The 17677-nt window shown below is 39.8% G+C and overlaps 1 protein-coding gene across 5 annotated transcripts in view; it reads left to right on the top strand.

The window, feature by feature from the left end:
- Rbm6 (RNA binding motif protein 6) overlaps positions 1–17677 on the top strand; it is a 91418-nt gene that overhangs the window by 7051 nt on the left and 66690 nt on the right. For 2 of the 5 annotated variants that reach the window (XM_055629609.1, XM_055629611.1), the window contains exons 2-4: positions 7670–7776; positions 8971–9082; positions 16228–17506. In XM_055629609.1, coding sequence (XP_055485584.1) covers positions 9039–9082; positions 16228–17506 — 1323 coding nt within the window. In that variant the 5' untranslated portion in view covers positions 7670–7776; positions 8971–9038. Of the gene's footprint in view, positions 1–7669; positions 7777–8970; positions 9083–16227; positions 17507–17677 lie in introns of those variants that run through there. The other 3 variants (XM_055629612.1, XM_055629610.1, XM_055629613.1) reach the window with 3 other exon arrangements.

Below are 17677 nucleotides of genomic sequence, written 5' to 3'. Positions count from 1 at the left end.
AGAAAATGGAGAGGCTAAGCATGTAACTCATTTGCTTGCCTAACATGCAGAAAGTCTTGGGTTTGAATGCCAGTTTATAATAAAGCCAGGTGTGATAGTAAACATTTGTAATCCCCAGCATTCAGGAGGGGGAAGTGGGAGGATCAGAAGGTCAAGGCCAGCTTGGGCTATAATAATGAAAACAAACGTTAGGGACTGGACTAGGGAGACAGTTCAGTGTTAAGAAAGTATATACTGGGCTGGAGGGATGGCTCAGAGGTTAAGAGCAGGATTAAGAGGTTCTTCCTAAAGGTCCTGAGTTCAATTCCCAGAAACCACATGGTGATGTATAACTTTATCTATAATGAGATCTGGCGCCCTCTTCTGACCTGGCTCACATGCAGGCAGAACACTGCACACATAATAAATAAATAAACAAACAAACAAACAAATAAATAAATAAGTCTTTTTAAAAAAAAAAAAGTATGTACTGTTTTCATAGACCTGAGTTTAGTTTCCATCACACAAAATCTGTAACTCCAACTCTAGGGGCATCCAAAGTCTCTGACTCCCATGGGCATCTGTACTTAAAGCATATACCAACACAGAGACACAGGCATATAATTTAAAAATTTAAAGAAGAAAACAAAGAATGGAAATCAGAAAGACATCTCGGTACTCAAAAGAGTGAGGAAGGAGGACAGTGAATTCAAAGCCAGCCTGGGCTGTGTAGTAAGCACATGAGGAAGAGGTAAGTGGGAGAGGAGGACTGATCAACATGAAGGTGCTGACATGTAATGGGGATTCTTTTTTCTCATAACTTATTTGTCAGTTCCCAGGAAGTCAGTCTTGCCACTTAAGGTGATCTTTGTTTTTATGAGACAGTCTCTGTAGCTCTGGCTGTCCTGGAACTAGCTTTGTAGACCAGGCTGGCTTCCTACAGAGATCCACTTGTCTATGCCTAATGAATGCTGGGATTAAAATTTTTTGTTTTGTTGTTTTAGGCAAGGTCTTACGTAACCCAGTCTGGCCTGAAATACTATGCAGCCAAGGATGACCATGAACTCAATAGAAACTTTTTAATCTTATTCTAAAGGATGTGTAAATGTTTTTCTTGAATGTATATGTGTGTACTCTGCGCCTGGTGAGAAGGTCAGAGGAAAGCATTGGATCCTTAGAACTGGCCACCATGTAGATGCTGGTAACTGAGCTCTGGTCCTCTGCAAGAGCAACAAATTCTCTTAACTGCTGAGCCATCTCTTCAGCCTGAGCTTCAACTCTTAGCCTTTTTTTTCCTCCTTCCTTCCTTCCTTCCTTCCTTCCTTCCTTCCTTCCTTCCTTCCTTCCTTCCTCCCTCCCTCCCTCCCTCCCTCCCTCCCTCCTTCCTTCTTTCCTCCCACCCTCCTCCTTTCTTTGTTTCTTTCTCTCTCTCTCTCTCTTTCTCTCTTTCTTTCCCAAGACAGAGCTTCTCAGCCGTGCAGTTAATCTCAGCAGTAGTCTGGAGGCAGAGGACAGCCAGGGCTACACAGAGAAACCCTATCTTGAAACAAACAAAAACAAAACATGTAGCCCAGGCTGTCCTGGAACTTGCTCTGTAGATGAAACTGGCCTCAAACTCGCAGAGATCCACCAGCCTCTGCCCCCAGAGTGCTTGATTAAAGCATGTGGCCACCACTGCCCAGCTCAGGTCTTTGTCTTCTTATGTCTGCTAGTGCAAAGATGATAGCCACCACACCAGGCTCTTTTGTTGTTTCTATTTGAAACAGTTTAATTATGTAGCCATGGCTGGCTCATTATGTTAGTTCTGTTTTGTTTTTGTTTTTTTTTTTTAAAGATTTATATGTATGTGTACTCTTTATTTGTTTGTATGTATGCTTGCATGGCAGAAGAGAGTATTAGATCCCTTTATAGATGGTTACCATGTGGTTGCTGGGAATTGAACTCAGGACCTCTGGAAGAGCAGACAGTGCTTTTAACTGTTGAGCCACCTCTCCAGACCCTATGGTAGTCCTCTTGCCACTCTCCACTGGGTGTTGGGATTACTGATATGAGCCATCATATCCTGGCTAACCTGGAAGTCAGTCTGGATTTGGGGGGGGGGGGGGGAGGAATTTGGTTGCTAAATTGAAATTAAGGAACTGTTGAAGGATCTGACTAGGAATGTAGTTTGTAGTTTAATGTGGAGGCTTGCCCTCTCTGAGGACCAGCTGAGCCATTTCCAAATGTGAAACAGCTCTCATTTGGATATTTATACTACTGCCTCCAAGATCTGTACCTACTGCAGATCCTGGGCATGTGTTGTCTTTTAAATTCAGTACTGGGCCCTTCTATTTTTTTGCAGTGTGTTGAATGTGATGGGCGTGGGGTGTGGCCAGTAAGACTAGTATTTGTGTCTTAGGGGGTTGATGGTTTAGAACCATTTATTTTTAAAACTGGTTAATATGGTAGGAAACTGTATGACTCCTTAGTAGATTCTGATCTTTGTTGTCATGCTGTTCATGCATTAACATTTCAGGCTCCATTTACATTTTAGTGATTGGTGCTAGAGATGGCTCAGTGGTTATAAGTACTTGCTGCTTTTCCAGGGGACCAGTTTTGGTTCTCAGCACCTACATGGTGTTTCCAGTGTTTTTGGTGCCCTCTTTTGATCTCCTCATGCACAACATGTATAGGGTGCACGTATATACGTGGAAGCAAATACTCAAGACATGTAAAAGATAAAAATACTTTAAACTTTGATCGTAGATTATTTTGGATTTAGGAACTCTATCTTTTATGATAGTGTCTTGTTCTTATTTTTAGAATTTAAAGTGTGTTCATACATGCCATGTTGTTTGTAGGAGAACAACTTTTGGAATCTGTTCTCTCTAACTATGTGGGTCCTAGGGATAGCACTCAGGCCATTAGGCTGTCAGCAAGTAACAGTCATTACCTGTGACCTATCTTACTGTCCCCTAAGAATTATATTCACTTTGGTTACTAAACTACATTTGTTTTTTTCTTTTTTTCTGGTTCCGTTTTTCAAGACAGGATTTCTCTGTTTAGCCCTGGCTGTCCTGGAACTCACTCTGTAGAACATACTGGCCTTGAATTCAGAGATCCTCCTGCCTCTGCTTTCTGAATGGTGGGATCAAAGGCATGCACCACCACTGTCTGCCTTAAACTACATTTCTGTCAGAGCTCTGCTGCGGAAAATTTGTTTTTTTTTGTCTACTCTGGGAGATAAAGGTTTGATACATCTTTTGTCCTCTTTCTGTCAGCAGCGCATATCTGTGATCAATGAGATCTGATTTCTTCAGATCATAATTGAATACTCCCATCCTTTTTGTGGTGCTTGGACCTGAAATCTGAGTCTTATATGTGTTAGGCACGTGCTCTGTCACTGCCCTGTTTTTTATTTATTTTTAAATTTCATTTTATGTACATTGGTGTTTTGTCTGTGTGAGGGTGTCAGATCTTCTGGAAGTGGGGTTACAGACAGCAGTGCACTGCCATATGGGTGCTGGGATTTGAACCCAGATCCTCTGGAAGAATAGCCAGTGCTTTTAACTGCTAAGTCATCTCTCCAACCTCCTGTCTTTTATTTTTGTAAGATAGAGTCTTGAGTAACCCAGGCTGGTCTTGAACTCAGTATGCTGTAAGCATAAGGTTATTGTGTAATTTAAATACTGATTTTTGTAGTCCCCTACCTGTTTATAAGCCCTGTTCTGAAAATCCTGTCTTAATGTTGTATAAACTCTGAATTGAATGATGGATCTGATGCATCATAGGCAGCGATCTACTACTCAGCTACATTTTTAGCTCTAGCCTCTGGAAATCCCATGGTTCGTATGTTGGTCTGCTTGATGCTGCTCCTTCATATGTCATATCTGTCTATTTTGGGTTTTTGTTGTTTTTTTTTTGAGACGGGGTTTTTCTTTGTAGCCTTGGACTCACTTTGTAGACTAGGCTGGCCTCGAAGTCACAGAGATCTGCCTGCCTCTGCCTCCCAGAGTGCTGGGGTTACAAGCGTGTGCTACTGCACTCAGCTTCATTTGTCATTCATTGTAGTTCATGCTTTTCCTGTCTGCTTCTGTGAGCTGTTAATTTTATACTGTCCTATTTTCAAGTTTTATGATCCTTTCTTCTGTTTGCTCAGTTAACTATTGTTGAAATCCATGGTGAGCTTTTTATTATAAGCAGGGTACTTTTCCACTCCAGAAATTTTTTTCACTTCTCTGTACAGTTTCTGTGCATTTATTTTATTTCTGAGACAGGTTTCTCTGTGTAGTCCTGGAACTCAGGTAGATCACGCTGGCTGTGACCTTACAGAGATTCTTCCACTTCTGCCTCCTGAGTGCTGGGATTAAAGGCATGTGCTACTACCACCGCCCAGCCAGTTTTTTCTTATTGATATGTTTATTTTATCTTTTTAAAGACTTTCTTGCTCTCTCTCTTGTCTATGTGTTTAGCGTTGGAGGAGGAATATGGAGGTCATAGGACAACTTTGTGAAATCTGTTCTCTTCAACCTTTATGTGGGTTCTAGAAATGGAACTCAGGTCATCAGGTTTATGTGGAAAGCACTTTTACCATCAAATGAATCATCTTGACATTATCAAATATGGTAGAGAACTTCTCACTTGTAATATGACAATGACAGCCACATATTAACTTTTAAAGAAATGTAATTAGGCAGAAAATTTCAACAAACTACTCTATCAATCTATCTCTCCATCCACCCATTTATTTATTTATTTACTTATTCGTTTATTCATTCATTCATTCATTCATTCATTTATTTATTTATTTATTTATTTATTTATTTATTTATTTATTTTGAGGTAGGGTCCCTCCTTTTTCAGTTTTTTGAGTGCTGGGATTATAGATGCCTGTAGGTGCATATAGCTTTAAACTATTTCCTTTTTTTTGGGGGGGGGGGGGGGGGGTGACAGTCTCATGTAGCCCAGGCTGGCCTTGGACTTGCCATGTAGCCTAGGATAGCCTTCCTCCGCCTTATTTCTGAGATTATAGGTGTTATCACTTTTGAACTATTTTCTAAATTGACTTCCTGTACTACCAGAGATCTTTGAATAGTTTCCTAGTCAGTCATCCTGAAGCAGCTTTTTTTTTTTTAATATAAATTTATTTATTTATTTTTATATTATGAACATTGAGGTTGTGCTTTCATGTGTGAGGAGGTTGGGTCCCTGGAGCAGGAGTTATAGACAGTTGTGAGCTGCCATGTAGGTGCTAGGAATCGAACTGGGTCCTCTGGAAGAGCAGCCAGTGCTCTTATCCACTGAGCTATCTCTCTAGTGCCTGAAGCAGCTCTTAATAGTGTCACTTTGTGAAAGAGAGCCACCTTTTTAATTTGAATTTTGTCTTAATATATTTTATAGTAATAGGTCCTTTTGGCGTTTTAGATTTTTTTCCCCCTTACTGCTTTGTTTGTTTGAGTTTGGATTTGAGACAGGGTCTCTATTAGGTAGCTCCGGCTCTCTTGGAGCTTGATGTGTAGATGAGGCTAGTCTCTGCCTCCATCATGTCTGTCTTTTCCTGCTTTTTTGAAATATTCTTGACCTTTTAATTTTGGTGTTGTGGATATTGAATCTTTTCTGTTTGGTTTTGTGCATTTTTGCCTGGAATATTTTGTATAGGTTTTTTTTGCTGGAGACTTGTCCTCAGTTGCTTTATCAAAATCATCTACCTGGTGGTACCTGCTTGTCAACTCTCTGGGAATATGGAGGCTACGTAGGAAGTTTGAGGCCCCTCTGGGCTAAGTGGAATCTTGTTCCCCAAGACTAAAACACTAGGTGTGGTGGTTTAGTGCTGTAATTCAAGTAATCTAAAGGCTGAGACAGGCTAGTCTAAGGTACATAGTGAGTTCAAGGATAGCCTAAGTTATAGTGTGAGACCATGACTAATAAAAGTTCAAAGAAACCAGCAACAATCAGAAAAACAGAACAAAACTGGGTGATGATGTCACATGCCTTTAATCTCAGCACTTGGGAGACAGAAGCAATTTCTGAGTTCAACACCAGTCTGGTCTGCAAAGCAAGTCCAGGTCAGCCAGGGCTACATAGTGAAACCCTGTCTCAAAAAACAAAACAAAACAACAAAAAACCAAAAACCAAAACAAAAAGCCTAGTATAGTGACTTGCCTGTAATCTTAGCACTGGGAATGTGCAGGCAGGAGCAGGTATTCAAGATCACCTATCTTCTTAGCACTGGTATCTGATCCTATAGCTTGCTTTACAGCTTTAATTAATCCTGAATGAAAGGCTTTTTATGCTTTCTGAATAATAATAGTAATTAATATTATTATTATTTTGAGAAAGGGTCTTAACATGCTGCCTTAGCTGGCCTGAAACTCCTTACTGTGTAGACCAGAACTGGCCTACAATTCACAAAGATCTGCCTGCCTGAGTCCTGAGATTAAAGACATGAATGTTGTTGTATAAATAACTAAAATCCCAATCATTTGATTTTACCAGTGATGAGACTTAGGAACCTCCAGATTTTGGAGTGAAAGCCTACTAGCTTGGAAAGGCAAAGAAAGCACCCAGCTGACCTTCCTACTCCACTGACATCAAGGAGGAAAAACCTTTTCTACTTAGCTCATGTCCAAGAAGGAAAAAGCCAAAAGCCCTTTCTCCAAGCTGTCTTAAATAAACTTCTCAATGTACCTTCTTTCTGTTTAATCCCTGTCAGCTGTTTTCTTGCTTTGCCTGTTGACCTAGGGTTGACTTTATTTACCTCTTGGATTAAAGGTGTGTGCTAGGGCTGTGCTACATTGAACAAGAAACAGGTGTTTGCTGTTCACAATCTACAGTTCACAGTGGGATCAAATATCCTGCAACACGCGAGTTTCTATTTGAATTCCAAGTTAAGTGCAATGGAAACAAGCACTTTGTTTTACTCCTTCAGATACCCATTCCCTTCCACCTAACAAGGTAGAACAAATGCATAAAATAATTTGCAAATATATTTGCTCTTTTTTTTTTTTTTTAAAGGAGCTAAAAATTGCTTAAAGAGCTAAATTACTGACATGTTGAAGAGGAATGGGGCAAGGGAAGATAAAAAAGAACATAGTGATGTTCTTTCTTATGGCTTTGAAGATCTCTTTTTCTTTTAATTTTTACATTTTAATTATTGATTTGTGTTTTGGGGCATGGGCATGGGTGTATGCATATGAGGTAACACACATGGGCGCTAGAGGGCAGCTTTCGGGAGTCATTTCTCTTTTCACCCCATTTGAGTCCCAGGTTGCTAGGTTTTGTAGAAGATGCCCTTATCCACTGAGCCATTTCATCAGCCTACTTTTTAATTGGATTTATTATTATTGTTTGTGATGTATATGAGAGAGAGAGAGAGAGAGAGAGAGAGAGAGAGAGAGTGTGTGTGTAGGTCAGATGGTTTTCTCTTTCTACTGTGGTATCCAGTGATGGAATTCAAGTGGTCAGGCTCACGGTGAAATTGCTTTTACCCCCTGATCCTTCTTGCCATGTCTTTTATTTTATTTTTCCTATGGTTACTGCTTGTTCTTTGGATTTTTCTTTGGAGGAACACGATATTGAAAACTTCATGTCAGCCATTTTGATGACTTGTGGATTGTTTTTTATTTGTGACATCAAGTGTCCTTTGATGCACAGAGTATTTAATTTTGATGGTACACTTTTTTTTTCCTTTTATTTGTTGTGTCACATTTAGGAAACACTTATAAATCCATGAAGATGTTTCAGTAGCTACAAGAAAAGCCCTGGAGATACGTTCTCAGCTTGATTTAGGTTACATGCCTGTCTTCAAAGCAATCTCTGGTGAGGACAATAAGTATTCTGATTAACTGAGCTAGATAGTGTAGGATTAGCCCCATAGACTGAGAATGAGGCTAATGCTAAGATGCTCTTTCCAGTAATAGGCAAATAAGTGCTGAAAAAAATTACTCAGGAAAGAATTGTTGAAATTGGGGCTGGAGAGATGGCTCAGAGGTTAAAAGCACTGGCTGTTCTTCCAAAGGTTCTGAGTTCAATGCCAGCAACCACATGGTGGTTCACAACCATCTATAATGAGATCTGGTGCCCTCTTCTGGCATTCAGGCATACATGCACGCAGAACATTGTATACATAATAAATAAATAAGTCTTTTTTTTTTTAAAAGAATTATTGAAAATGAAATATTCTTTGTACACTAAAAAAATATTCACTTGCCTCTGCCTCCCCGAGTGCTAGGATTACAGGTGTGCACCAATATGCCTGACACAGAACACACATTTTTAATTGATTTTTCTCTTCTTTTTGGGACAGGGTTTCTCTGTGTAGCCTTGGCTGTTCTGGACTCACTTTATAGATCAGGCTGGCCTTGAACTCACAGTGATCTGCCTGCCTCTGCCTCCCTGAGCATTGGGATTAGAGGTGTGCACCAACATGCTCTGCTCTTTTTTTTAAAAAAAAAAAAAAAAAAAGTTAATTTGTTCTGTGTGTGTTCTTGTGTGTACACATGCCCTGACATGTTTGTGGAAGTCAGTGGACACTTTGTGGGAATTAGTTTTTTTTTTCAGGCTTGGTGGCAAGAACCTTTACTCATTGAGCTATTTCACAGTTGTAAACTTTTGTTTTTGTTTGGACACGGTTTCATTGTGTGTTCCTCACTGGCCTTGAATTTACAGAGATCCAAGTGTCTCAGCTTTCTGAGTCCTGGGATTAAAGGCACCACCCTTGGGTGAAAAAATATTTTTAAAGATTTTTTTTTTTTTAAGTGTATGTGTGTTTAGAGAAATTAGAGAATAACTCCTGGGAATTGTTTTTTTTTTCCACCATGTAAATCTAGGGTATTGAACTCAGATTGTCAGGCTTAGGGGCAAGTGCTATAACCCACTGAACCTTTTCACCAAAGGTGTGACCTCTGAAAATATCCTTGATATTTATCCCTGATAAACATAGCAAGCAAGGCTTTAGTAGTGTAGCTTATACTTCATGTTCTGAAATACTTACTTGTGGTTTATTTTATACAGGAACAACTCTGCTAGAGTCTGGTAGGAAAAAGATCTACTTAACTGAAGCTTTCTTGATATAGAAAGAGATGTGGGGGGATTCTCGACCTGCTAACAGAACAGGACCATTTCGGTAAGTCTTAAAATTTAAATATTAAGGTTGTCAAGTACTTATGATGTAACTTTTGGCAGATATTTAAATAACTAAGGCTTTTAGAAGTAGAAAATATTTTAAAAGTTTCTAGTCATGTTTAAAGTGATTGAGAGTATACAGCCAGTGACCTGTTGTTTTGTCTGTTGCTTTGCTTGTTATATGAAATTGGGGATAGATCCTAGCAACTCCTGGATATTTGGCAAATGCTTTGGCTCTGAGCTATAGCTGTAGCCCCTCGATAATCTTTTTTTTTTTTTTTTTTTTTTTTTTTTTAAAGAGTTTCTTAGTTCTTGCTGACCTGGAACTCACTATGTAGACCAGGCTGGCTTTAAACTCAGAGATCCTCCTGCCCCTGCCTATGGAGTGCTGGGATTAAAGGCATGAAGTACCATGCCTGGCCAATAGCATTTTTCTTATTTCTTTCTCTTTTCTTATTTTGTTTGTTTTGTTTTGTTTCTAGACAAATTTAGATTCTTCTGTGTAATAGCCCTGAGCATTCTGGAACTCGCTCTATAGACCAGGCTGATCTCAAACTCAAAAAAATCTGCCTGCCTCTGCCTCCTGAGTGCTAGGATTAAGATGTAGGGCACCGCTGCCCAGCACCAGATACTGTCTATCTATGTGTGCAGCATCTGAGGACTACAGCACAAGTGTGAAGGGCAGGGATAACTTGAGGGAGTTAGTTTTCTCCTTCAACCATTGGCTGCATCTGGGGCTTTGAACTTACGTTGTCAGGCTTGGCAGCAAGTGCCTTTACCTGCTGAGCCACCTTGCTGGGCCAGGAAAGCACTTCCACCCCTACCCCCAAGACAGGGTTTCTCTGTATAACAGCCCTGGCTGTCCTGAAACTCATTCTGTGACCAGGCTGTCCTTAAACTCAGAGATCCACCTATCTCTGCCTCCCAAGATTAAAGGCTGGGATTAAAGGCTTGTGCCACCATACCTGGCACATTTTTCAGATATTAAAAATATGTCAGAATTACTTATTTATGTATTTGTTCTGGGTTTTTGTTATTCTAGCCTGCACTCACTCCATAGCCCAGACTGCTACTGAAGTCATGGCAATCCTGTAACATCCCAAATGTGAGATTATTTACTTACTTTTGAGGTAAAGTGTGTCCTAGGCTATGATCTTCCTGCCTCAGCTTTCCAAGTCTACATTGCTTTGCTAAAAGAGATAAAAGAATTTACAAATATGAAGAAGGAAAGAATGATGCATACCAGTAATCCTAGCTACTTGGAAAGCTAGCAAAATGTGTTGTACTTTAGTATTTATGAAAGTTCCATTAAGGGGCTGGAAGGGTGGCTCAGCAGTTAAGAGCATTTGCTGCTCTTCCAGAATATCCAAGTTTGGTTTCCAGAACTCACATCAGAAGCTTACAACCTGTAACTCCAGGTCTCAAGGATAGCACTTCCTGTTCTGAACTTCTTAGGGAACTACACACACATATGCATATATAAAAACAAAATCTTGAAAGCTACAATAATTTCACTAATTTATGTCTAGACTCTAAAGCTGTGTCTTGCTAGTGACATTGATACACTTTTCTAAGCTCTACACATGCCCCTTTTAGGAGTTATTGAGTAAAATGAAGAGTGGAAATGGTGGTAAGCACTTAGTTATAAGTGGATTGTGTATTAGATTTATAGGAAATATTTATGTGTGTGTTTATGTGCATGTGTGTCTGTGTGAGAGTATGTGGATACCAGAACCATCATAGCTGGAGTTGCAAGTGTTTGTGGGATGCTAGGCCTGACAGTGTCTCTTTGCATAATCCATATTGGCCTTAGACTTGCAATTTTCCTATCTCAGCCTCTTAAAGTACTGGGAAGAAACTTTATACAGTATTTTATTTTATGTGTATGAGTGTTTTGCTCACATGTAGGCATGTGCACCACTTGCCCACGGAGGTCAGAAAAGGGTATTGGTTTCCTTGGAACTTGAGTTGCAGATGGTTGTGAGCTGCCACGTGGATGCTTTTAACCACTAAGCCATTACTCCAGCACTAGAAGTAAACTTTTATCAAAATGTAGCCATGCTAATTTTTTACAAATTGTATGTGGCTGTTTTCATATTCCAGTTATAGCTTGAATAATTGTAGTAGTTACTATTTTCTCCAAAAAGTCTCAGTATATTTACTAGCTGGCTTTTTATATAAAATTTGTCCAGACATGATGGCACATGCCTTTAATCTTAGCACTCAGGAGTCTGAAGTAGGCGGGTCTTTGTAGTTTGAGAGCAGCCAGTTCTATATAATGAATTTCATAGCATTCAAGATTATGTAGAAAGATCTTACCTCAGACAACAAAACAAACAAAAAAGACCCCAAAACAAACAAACAAATAGAAATAAAATAAAATTTAAAAGTTTGCCAAACCCCAGTCTGAATCAGTGCTTAAATTTAAGATTTAAAAAACATCAAGGTTATTGTCTGTGTTTGTAGTCTACTTATGGAAAATTTATTATTTTTTATGTCAGGCTATTTCTTACAGAATTAAGGTGGTTTAAACATCACTCAAAAACATTAAATTTTGATCTGTTGCAAAACCCCCCTCCCATTTTAAGAACACCTTTGTTTGGGTTCTTGTTTTTCAAAACAGGGTTTCTCTATGTAGCCCTGGCTGTCCTGGAACTCACTCTATAGACCAGGCTAGCCTCCAACTCAGAAAGCTCTGCCTGCCTCTGCTTCCTGGGTGCTGGGATTAAAGATATGTGCCACCACCGCCACCTGGCTTAAGAACAACTTTTTTAAAAAACGATTTACTTATTTTTATGTATGTGGGTGTTTGTCTGTATGTGTATCTGTTTGTCACACTCAGGCAGTGTTTGTGGAGGCCAGGAGAGAACATCTGAAACTGGAATTACAGCAAGTTATAAGCCACCATGTGGTTGCTGTAATGAGTCATCTTTCCCTCCAGAGCATCTTTAAAATTATTTTCTATAGAATATTTTGTTTTTTACGGATTTATTATTTATTACAATTTATTCCGTTTGTATCCCGGCTGTAGCCCCCTCTCTAGACTCCCCCCAGTTCCACCCTTCCTCTCTCTTCCCCCTCTATTCCCCTGCCCTAGTCCCCTGATAGGGGGGAGGTCCTCTTCCCTCTACTATCTGGCCCTAGCCTATCTGGTCTCATCAGGACTGGCTGCATCCTCTTCCTCTGTGGCCTGGCAAGGCTGCCACCAGAATATTTTGTCTTTGAGCCATTAAACTTACTTAACATTTTATTTTCTCATTGTAGATTATCACCTGCTTTAAAAGTTTATTTCTTTATTTTTGCTTTTTGAGACAAGATTATTGTGTGTAATAGCTCTGGCTGTCTTGGAACTCATTGAGTTCTGCCTCCCTGTGCTCATATTACTGCCTGGGCCTTCTCGCTCTCTCTCTTTTTCTCTTTCTTTCTTAACAAAATTACACTCTGTTTCAGGCTGGTCTTGAAACTGAGGTGAGCCTCCTGCCTGAGCCTCCTGATTTTGGGGATTATAGGTATGAGCGTGGGTTTGTAAAGTTTTTGTTTATTTTGTTTTTGTTTTGAGACTGGTTCTTTCTGTGTAGGCCATTATCCTTCTGTGTTCAGTCTCACTTGTAGCCCTGGTGGGCCTGAAACCTACTATGTAGACCAAATTGGACTCTAACTCACAGAGCTCCTCCTGACTCTGCCTCCTGAATGCTTAGATTTTTGTTCATTTGTTTTTGTTGTTTTTCAATAGAGGGCCTCTCTTTGTTGTCCTGGCTGTCCTAGAACTTAATATGTAGATCAAGCTGGCTTCACAGAGATCTCCTACCTCTGCCCAACTCATTAACTTCTAAATTTTAAGGTTTTGATCAGAGGGAGATAGCGTTCCATTGTTTTGAGTTAGGGCCTCACTATGTAGCCCTGGCTGGCCTAGCACTTGCTTTGTAGACTAGGCTGGTCTTTTTTTTTTTTAAGTATTTTTTTAATTTATTATATATACAGTGTTCTGCCTGCATGTACAGAAGAGGGTACCAGATCCCATTACAGATGGTTGTGAGCTACCAGTGGTTGCTGGAATTGAAGTCAGGACCTCTAGAAGAGCAGCCAGTGCTCTTAAGCTCTGAGCCATATCTCCAGCCCTACTAGGCTAGTCTTAAACTCACAGAAATAAAAGGCATGGACACTCTTAGCACTGCTGATTGATGCTTAATATTAATAGAACTGCTTTTTGGTTAGACTATAAAATACAGATATAAGAACTGTAGTATGGTAGGTTACTGTAGATCTGCTTGACTTAGGTAGTAAGATAATCCTCATGGCAGTATTTAAGGACAGTGCTGGATGTGTTTGGTCATAAAATGCATACTTTTCAATGCCTCAGCGATCATTGCGTGAGTGTCTGAGGAAGTGTAAGTAATCTACAAAACCAGTTAGTAGGACTTGAATGATTTTAAGTATGGGATATATTGTGGTTAATGATAACATTCTAAAGTCTGTTATTTTATTCCTTATGAAGAATAATTAAACTTGTTTATGATGAATTACAAATATGTAACTAAAACTAATTTTAGTGCTATTGGGAACCAATAGAAGCTTTATTTTCTGAAAAATCAATAATTGTACATTATTCTAATGTTCAGGTTAATGTTTTAAATTTCTATTTATGAAAGGGTTTGATGCTTCTTGGGGAGAGTGCTTGTTGTGGAAACAAGAGAACCTGAGTTTTAATCCCTAGTACCTACATAAAAAATCAACATATGTTTGTTAATCCTGTGTTGTTGGGGGTTGAGACTGAAGGGTCCTGGAAGCTCAGTCTAGTTAGTCTAGCTGAACTGCTGAGCTTCAGGTTCAGTGAGAAGCCCTGTCATGACAAATGAGGTAGAGAGCCATAGAAAATGCCCAATGGGGCTGGAGAGATGGCTCAGAAGTTAAGAGCACTGGCTGTTCTTCTAAAGGTCCTGAGTTCATTTCCCAGAAACCACATGGTGGCTCATAACCTTCTATAATGAGATCTGGTGCCCTCTTCTGGCCTGCAGGCAGAAGATGCCATACATAATAAACAAACAAACAAACAAATAAATATTTTTTTTAAAAAGAAGATGTCCAATGTCCTTCTCTGGCCTCTTTGTACATGTAGCCATTCAAATGTGCCTCCCCCCCCATGTACAAATAAGATACACAGGGAATGGTGATAGTATTATAACAGTTCTCCTGAACTTTTGTTTTCTCCTGAACTTTTGAGTTACCTAGAGTTGATTGTCTTTTGAGTTTTACTGTGGTGGTATAGTGTGAGCTCAGAAGGGTCTTATTATAGAATCTGTATATGTTTGGGGAGGAGATAACTTGAGTTGGTCCTGATAATCTACATGCTTTTGTTGTACTCTATAGCAGTAAATAGCTCTTCAGCCAGTTTTATTTCCTTTTTTACATGCCCTCTCTGGGATCCTCAGGTGTCTCAATCTGTAGTTGAGGCTGGCCTTAAACTTAGAATCCTCCTCCTCAACATTCTAAGTAACGATATTAACAGTTGTATACCACCATGTGTGGATAGCTCCTGATCTTTGACCAAAGCCAAAATGTGTAAAATGCTCTAGTGATAAGCCAAGGGAAGATGTTGGGTAATATGAAAGACTTGGCAACTCTTATTTACTTTTTGAGTATGTAGATCTGAAAAGTTTATGTTTTACTTGAACGTATATATATCATAGTGTGCCTGATTCCCACATTGGGCCGGGAGAGGGTGAATTTCAGATCCCCTGAAATTAAAGTATACAGGCTGTGAGCTGTCTTGTGGGTGATGGGAACCAAACCTAGGGCCTCTAGAAGAACAGCAAGTGCTCTTAACCAGTGAACCATCTCTCCTGTCCCAATTATTCTTTTTTGTTGGTATTTGTTTTTGTTTTTCTAACTATATATATGTATATATATTTTTTACTTGTTTAATTTAATATTATTTTATATGCACAGGTGTGAGGGTATCAGATTTCTTGGAACTGGTGTTACAGACAGTTGTGAGCTGCCATGTGGGTGCTGGGAATTGAACCCATATCCTTTGGAAAAGCAGAGAGTACTCTTAACCACTGAGCCTTCTCTCCAGCCCTTTCTAACTATATTTTTAAAATATGTTTTATTGCAATAAAAAATTAGCTTGAGGCATTAGAATCTCGTCTGTCACTTCTTTATCTGGGACATGGTGATAATGCCTAAAGGTCTAAGACTCTAGGTTACTGTCAGCTTTAAGCTTTTAGATAAATTAGCTTGGTGTAGGTGGCTTAACATGCTTTCTGGCATGGTTCATGTTGCCTTCTGTGATGAAACTCTTGGATAGTTAAAACTGTACCCAGCTTAGAGTTTTTCTAAGTAGAGCCACAGTAAAATTGGTGGTAGTGCTGCTACTGTCATGGTCTGTCATGATGATAACACAACTAGTTTTCCTTTCTTTTTGGCCTGTACTGATTAGATTGAGTAGAATCCATGATGTAGATATAGTAAAATATTTTGAAATGTTGACCATTGTGTGCAGCAATGAGAAAGACACTTCTGAAACTTATAAGAAATTTTACAGTTTGAGGCTGAGCATGGTTTATTATAATTCCAGTACTTAGAAAGCAGAGAGAACAGAAAGATTGCTTCACATTCAAGACCAGCCTGGTCTACATAGTGATTTCTAGGCCAGCCAGGATTACATAACCAAGCCCTATCTCAAAAACAAGAACAAAACAAAACAAAACAACTTAACAAACAGAAAAATTCGTTGATTTTCCCCTGATTCCACATGTGTAGTAATTGTCATGATGACCTTGGAATTTTAAATTCCTTGGCTGAAAAAAAAATGGAATTTTTGTAGCATGTTACCTTTGTTAGCTTATCTGGTATTGCGGATTTTCCCTGTTGCAGGACTGGGTGAAAGCTTTTTCTGCAGCAGTCATGTTGAAAACCTTGTGTTGACTTACCTCGTGTTCTGAAATGGGAGCGTAAAAGTTTACTCGGACACCTCGTCTTAAAATAGCAAAACTTGCTGTTTTCTGCAGATCTAGGACCTTGTTACAGAACTCTGCCCCCAAAATGTGTTTACAGAAGAATATGCTGTGATTAGAGAAGAATATGCTGGTGTGTAGATTTCAAACTCTCTGGACAATATGAATAACCCTGTCTTTGTTTCTACAGTGGGAGCCAAGAAGAAAGGTTTGCTCCCGGGTGGAACAGGGATTATCCTCCTCCTCCCCTTAAGAGTCATGCTCAAGAGAGACACTCTGGCAACTTTCCTGGCAGAGATTCACTTCCCTTTGATTTCCAGGGCCATTCAGGACCTCCCTTTGCAAATGTAGAGGAGCATTCTTTCAGCTATGGAGCTAGAGATGGACCACATGGTGACTATCAAGGAGGGGAGGGACCTGGACATGATTTCAGAGGGGGAGATTTTTCATCTTCGGATTTCCAGAGCAGAGATTCAGCACAGTTGGACTTCAGGAATAGGGACATACATTCTGGGGATTTTCGGGATAGAGAAGGACCACCTATGGACTACAGGGGTGGAGATGGTACTCCTATGGATTATAGAGGCAGGGAGACTCCTCATATGAATTACAGAGACAGGGATTCTCACCCTGTTGACTTCAGAAGTAGAGATGTTCCTCCCTCTGACTTTAGGGGGCGGGGCACTTATGATTTAGATTTTAGAGGCCGAGATGGATCCCATGCAGATTTTAGGGGAAGAGATTTATCAGATTTGGATTTTAGATCCAGAGATCAGTCTCGTTCTGATTTTAGGAACAGAGATGTATCTGATTTGGACTTCAGGGATAAAGATGGAACACAGATGGACTTCAGAGGCCGAGGTTCAGCTACTACTGATTTAGACTTTAGGAACAGGGATACACCACATTCGGATTTCAGAGGTAGACACCGTTCTAGGACTTACCAAGATTTTAGGAACAGAGAGGTAGGACCTTGTATGGAGTTTAAAGATAGGGAGATGCCTCCTGTGGATCCAAAGATTTTGGATTACATTCAGCCTTCTACACAAGAGAGAGAACATTCTGGTATGAATATGAACAAGAGAGAAGAATCCACACATGACCATGCAGTAGAAAGGCCTGGTTTTGGTGTTCAGAAGGGGGAATTTGAGCATTCAGAAGCAAGAGAAGGAGAAACACAAAGTGGAACCTTTGAACATGAATCTCCATCAGACTTTCAGAACAGCCAAAGTCCGGTTCAAGACCAAGATAAGCCAAAGCTTTCTGGAGGTGAACAACAGAGTTCTGATGCTGGTCTGTTTAAAGAAGAAGGTGATTTGGACTTTCTTGGCCGACAAGACACTGATTACAGAAACATTGAATACTGTGATGTGGATCACAGGTTGCCAGGAAGCCAGATTTTTGGTTATGGCCAGAGCAAGTCTTTTCCTCAGGGCAAAATGTCCCGAGATGCCCAACATGACCTTCAGGTATGTTGATGAGGTGGTTCATAATGCGTTTCTCAAGGGTGAAGTGTAGAATGCAATATGTTTAGTCCCTAAACCCTTCTTATACACCATGCAAAAATCAAACTCTGCATTTGAAAGTAGAATATAGGAGGTTTTTTCTTTTTTGTCTATTTTTCTGATTATTACCCAACT

The sequence above is a fragment of the Psammomys obesus genome, unplaced genomic scaffold, assembly GCF_907164565.1.
Source record: "Psammomys obesus unplaced genomic scaffold, mPsaObe1.curated_primary_1811, whole genome shotgun sequence".
NCBI classification, from domain to species: domain Eukaryota; kingdom Metazoa; phylum Chordata; class Mammalia; order Rodentia; family Muridae; genus Psammomys; species Psammomys obesus.
This window is presented reverse-complemented; position numbering and strand designations above follow the sequence as displayed.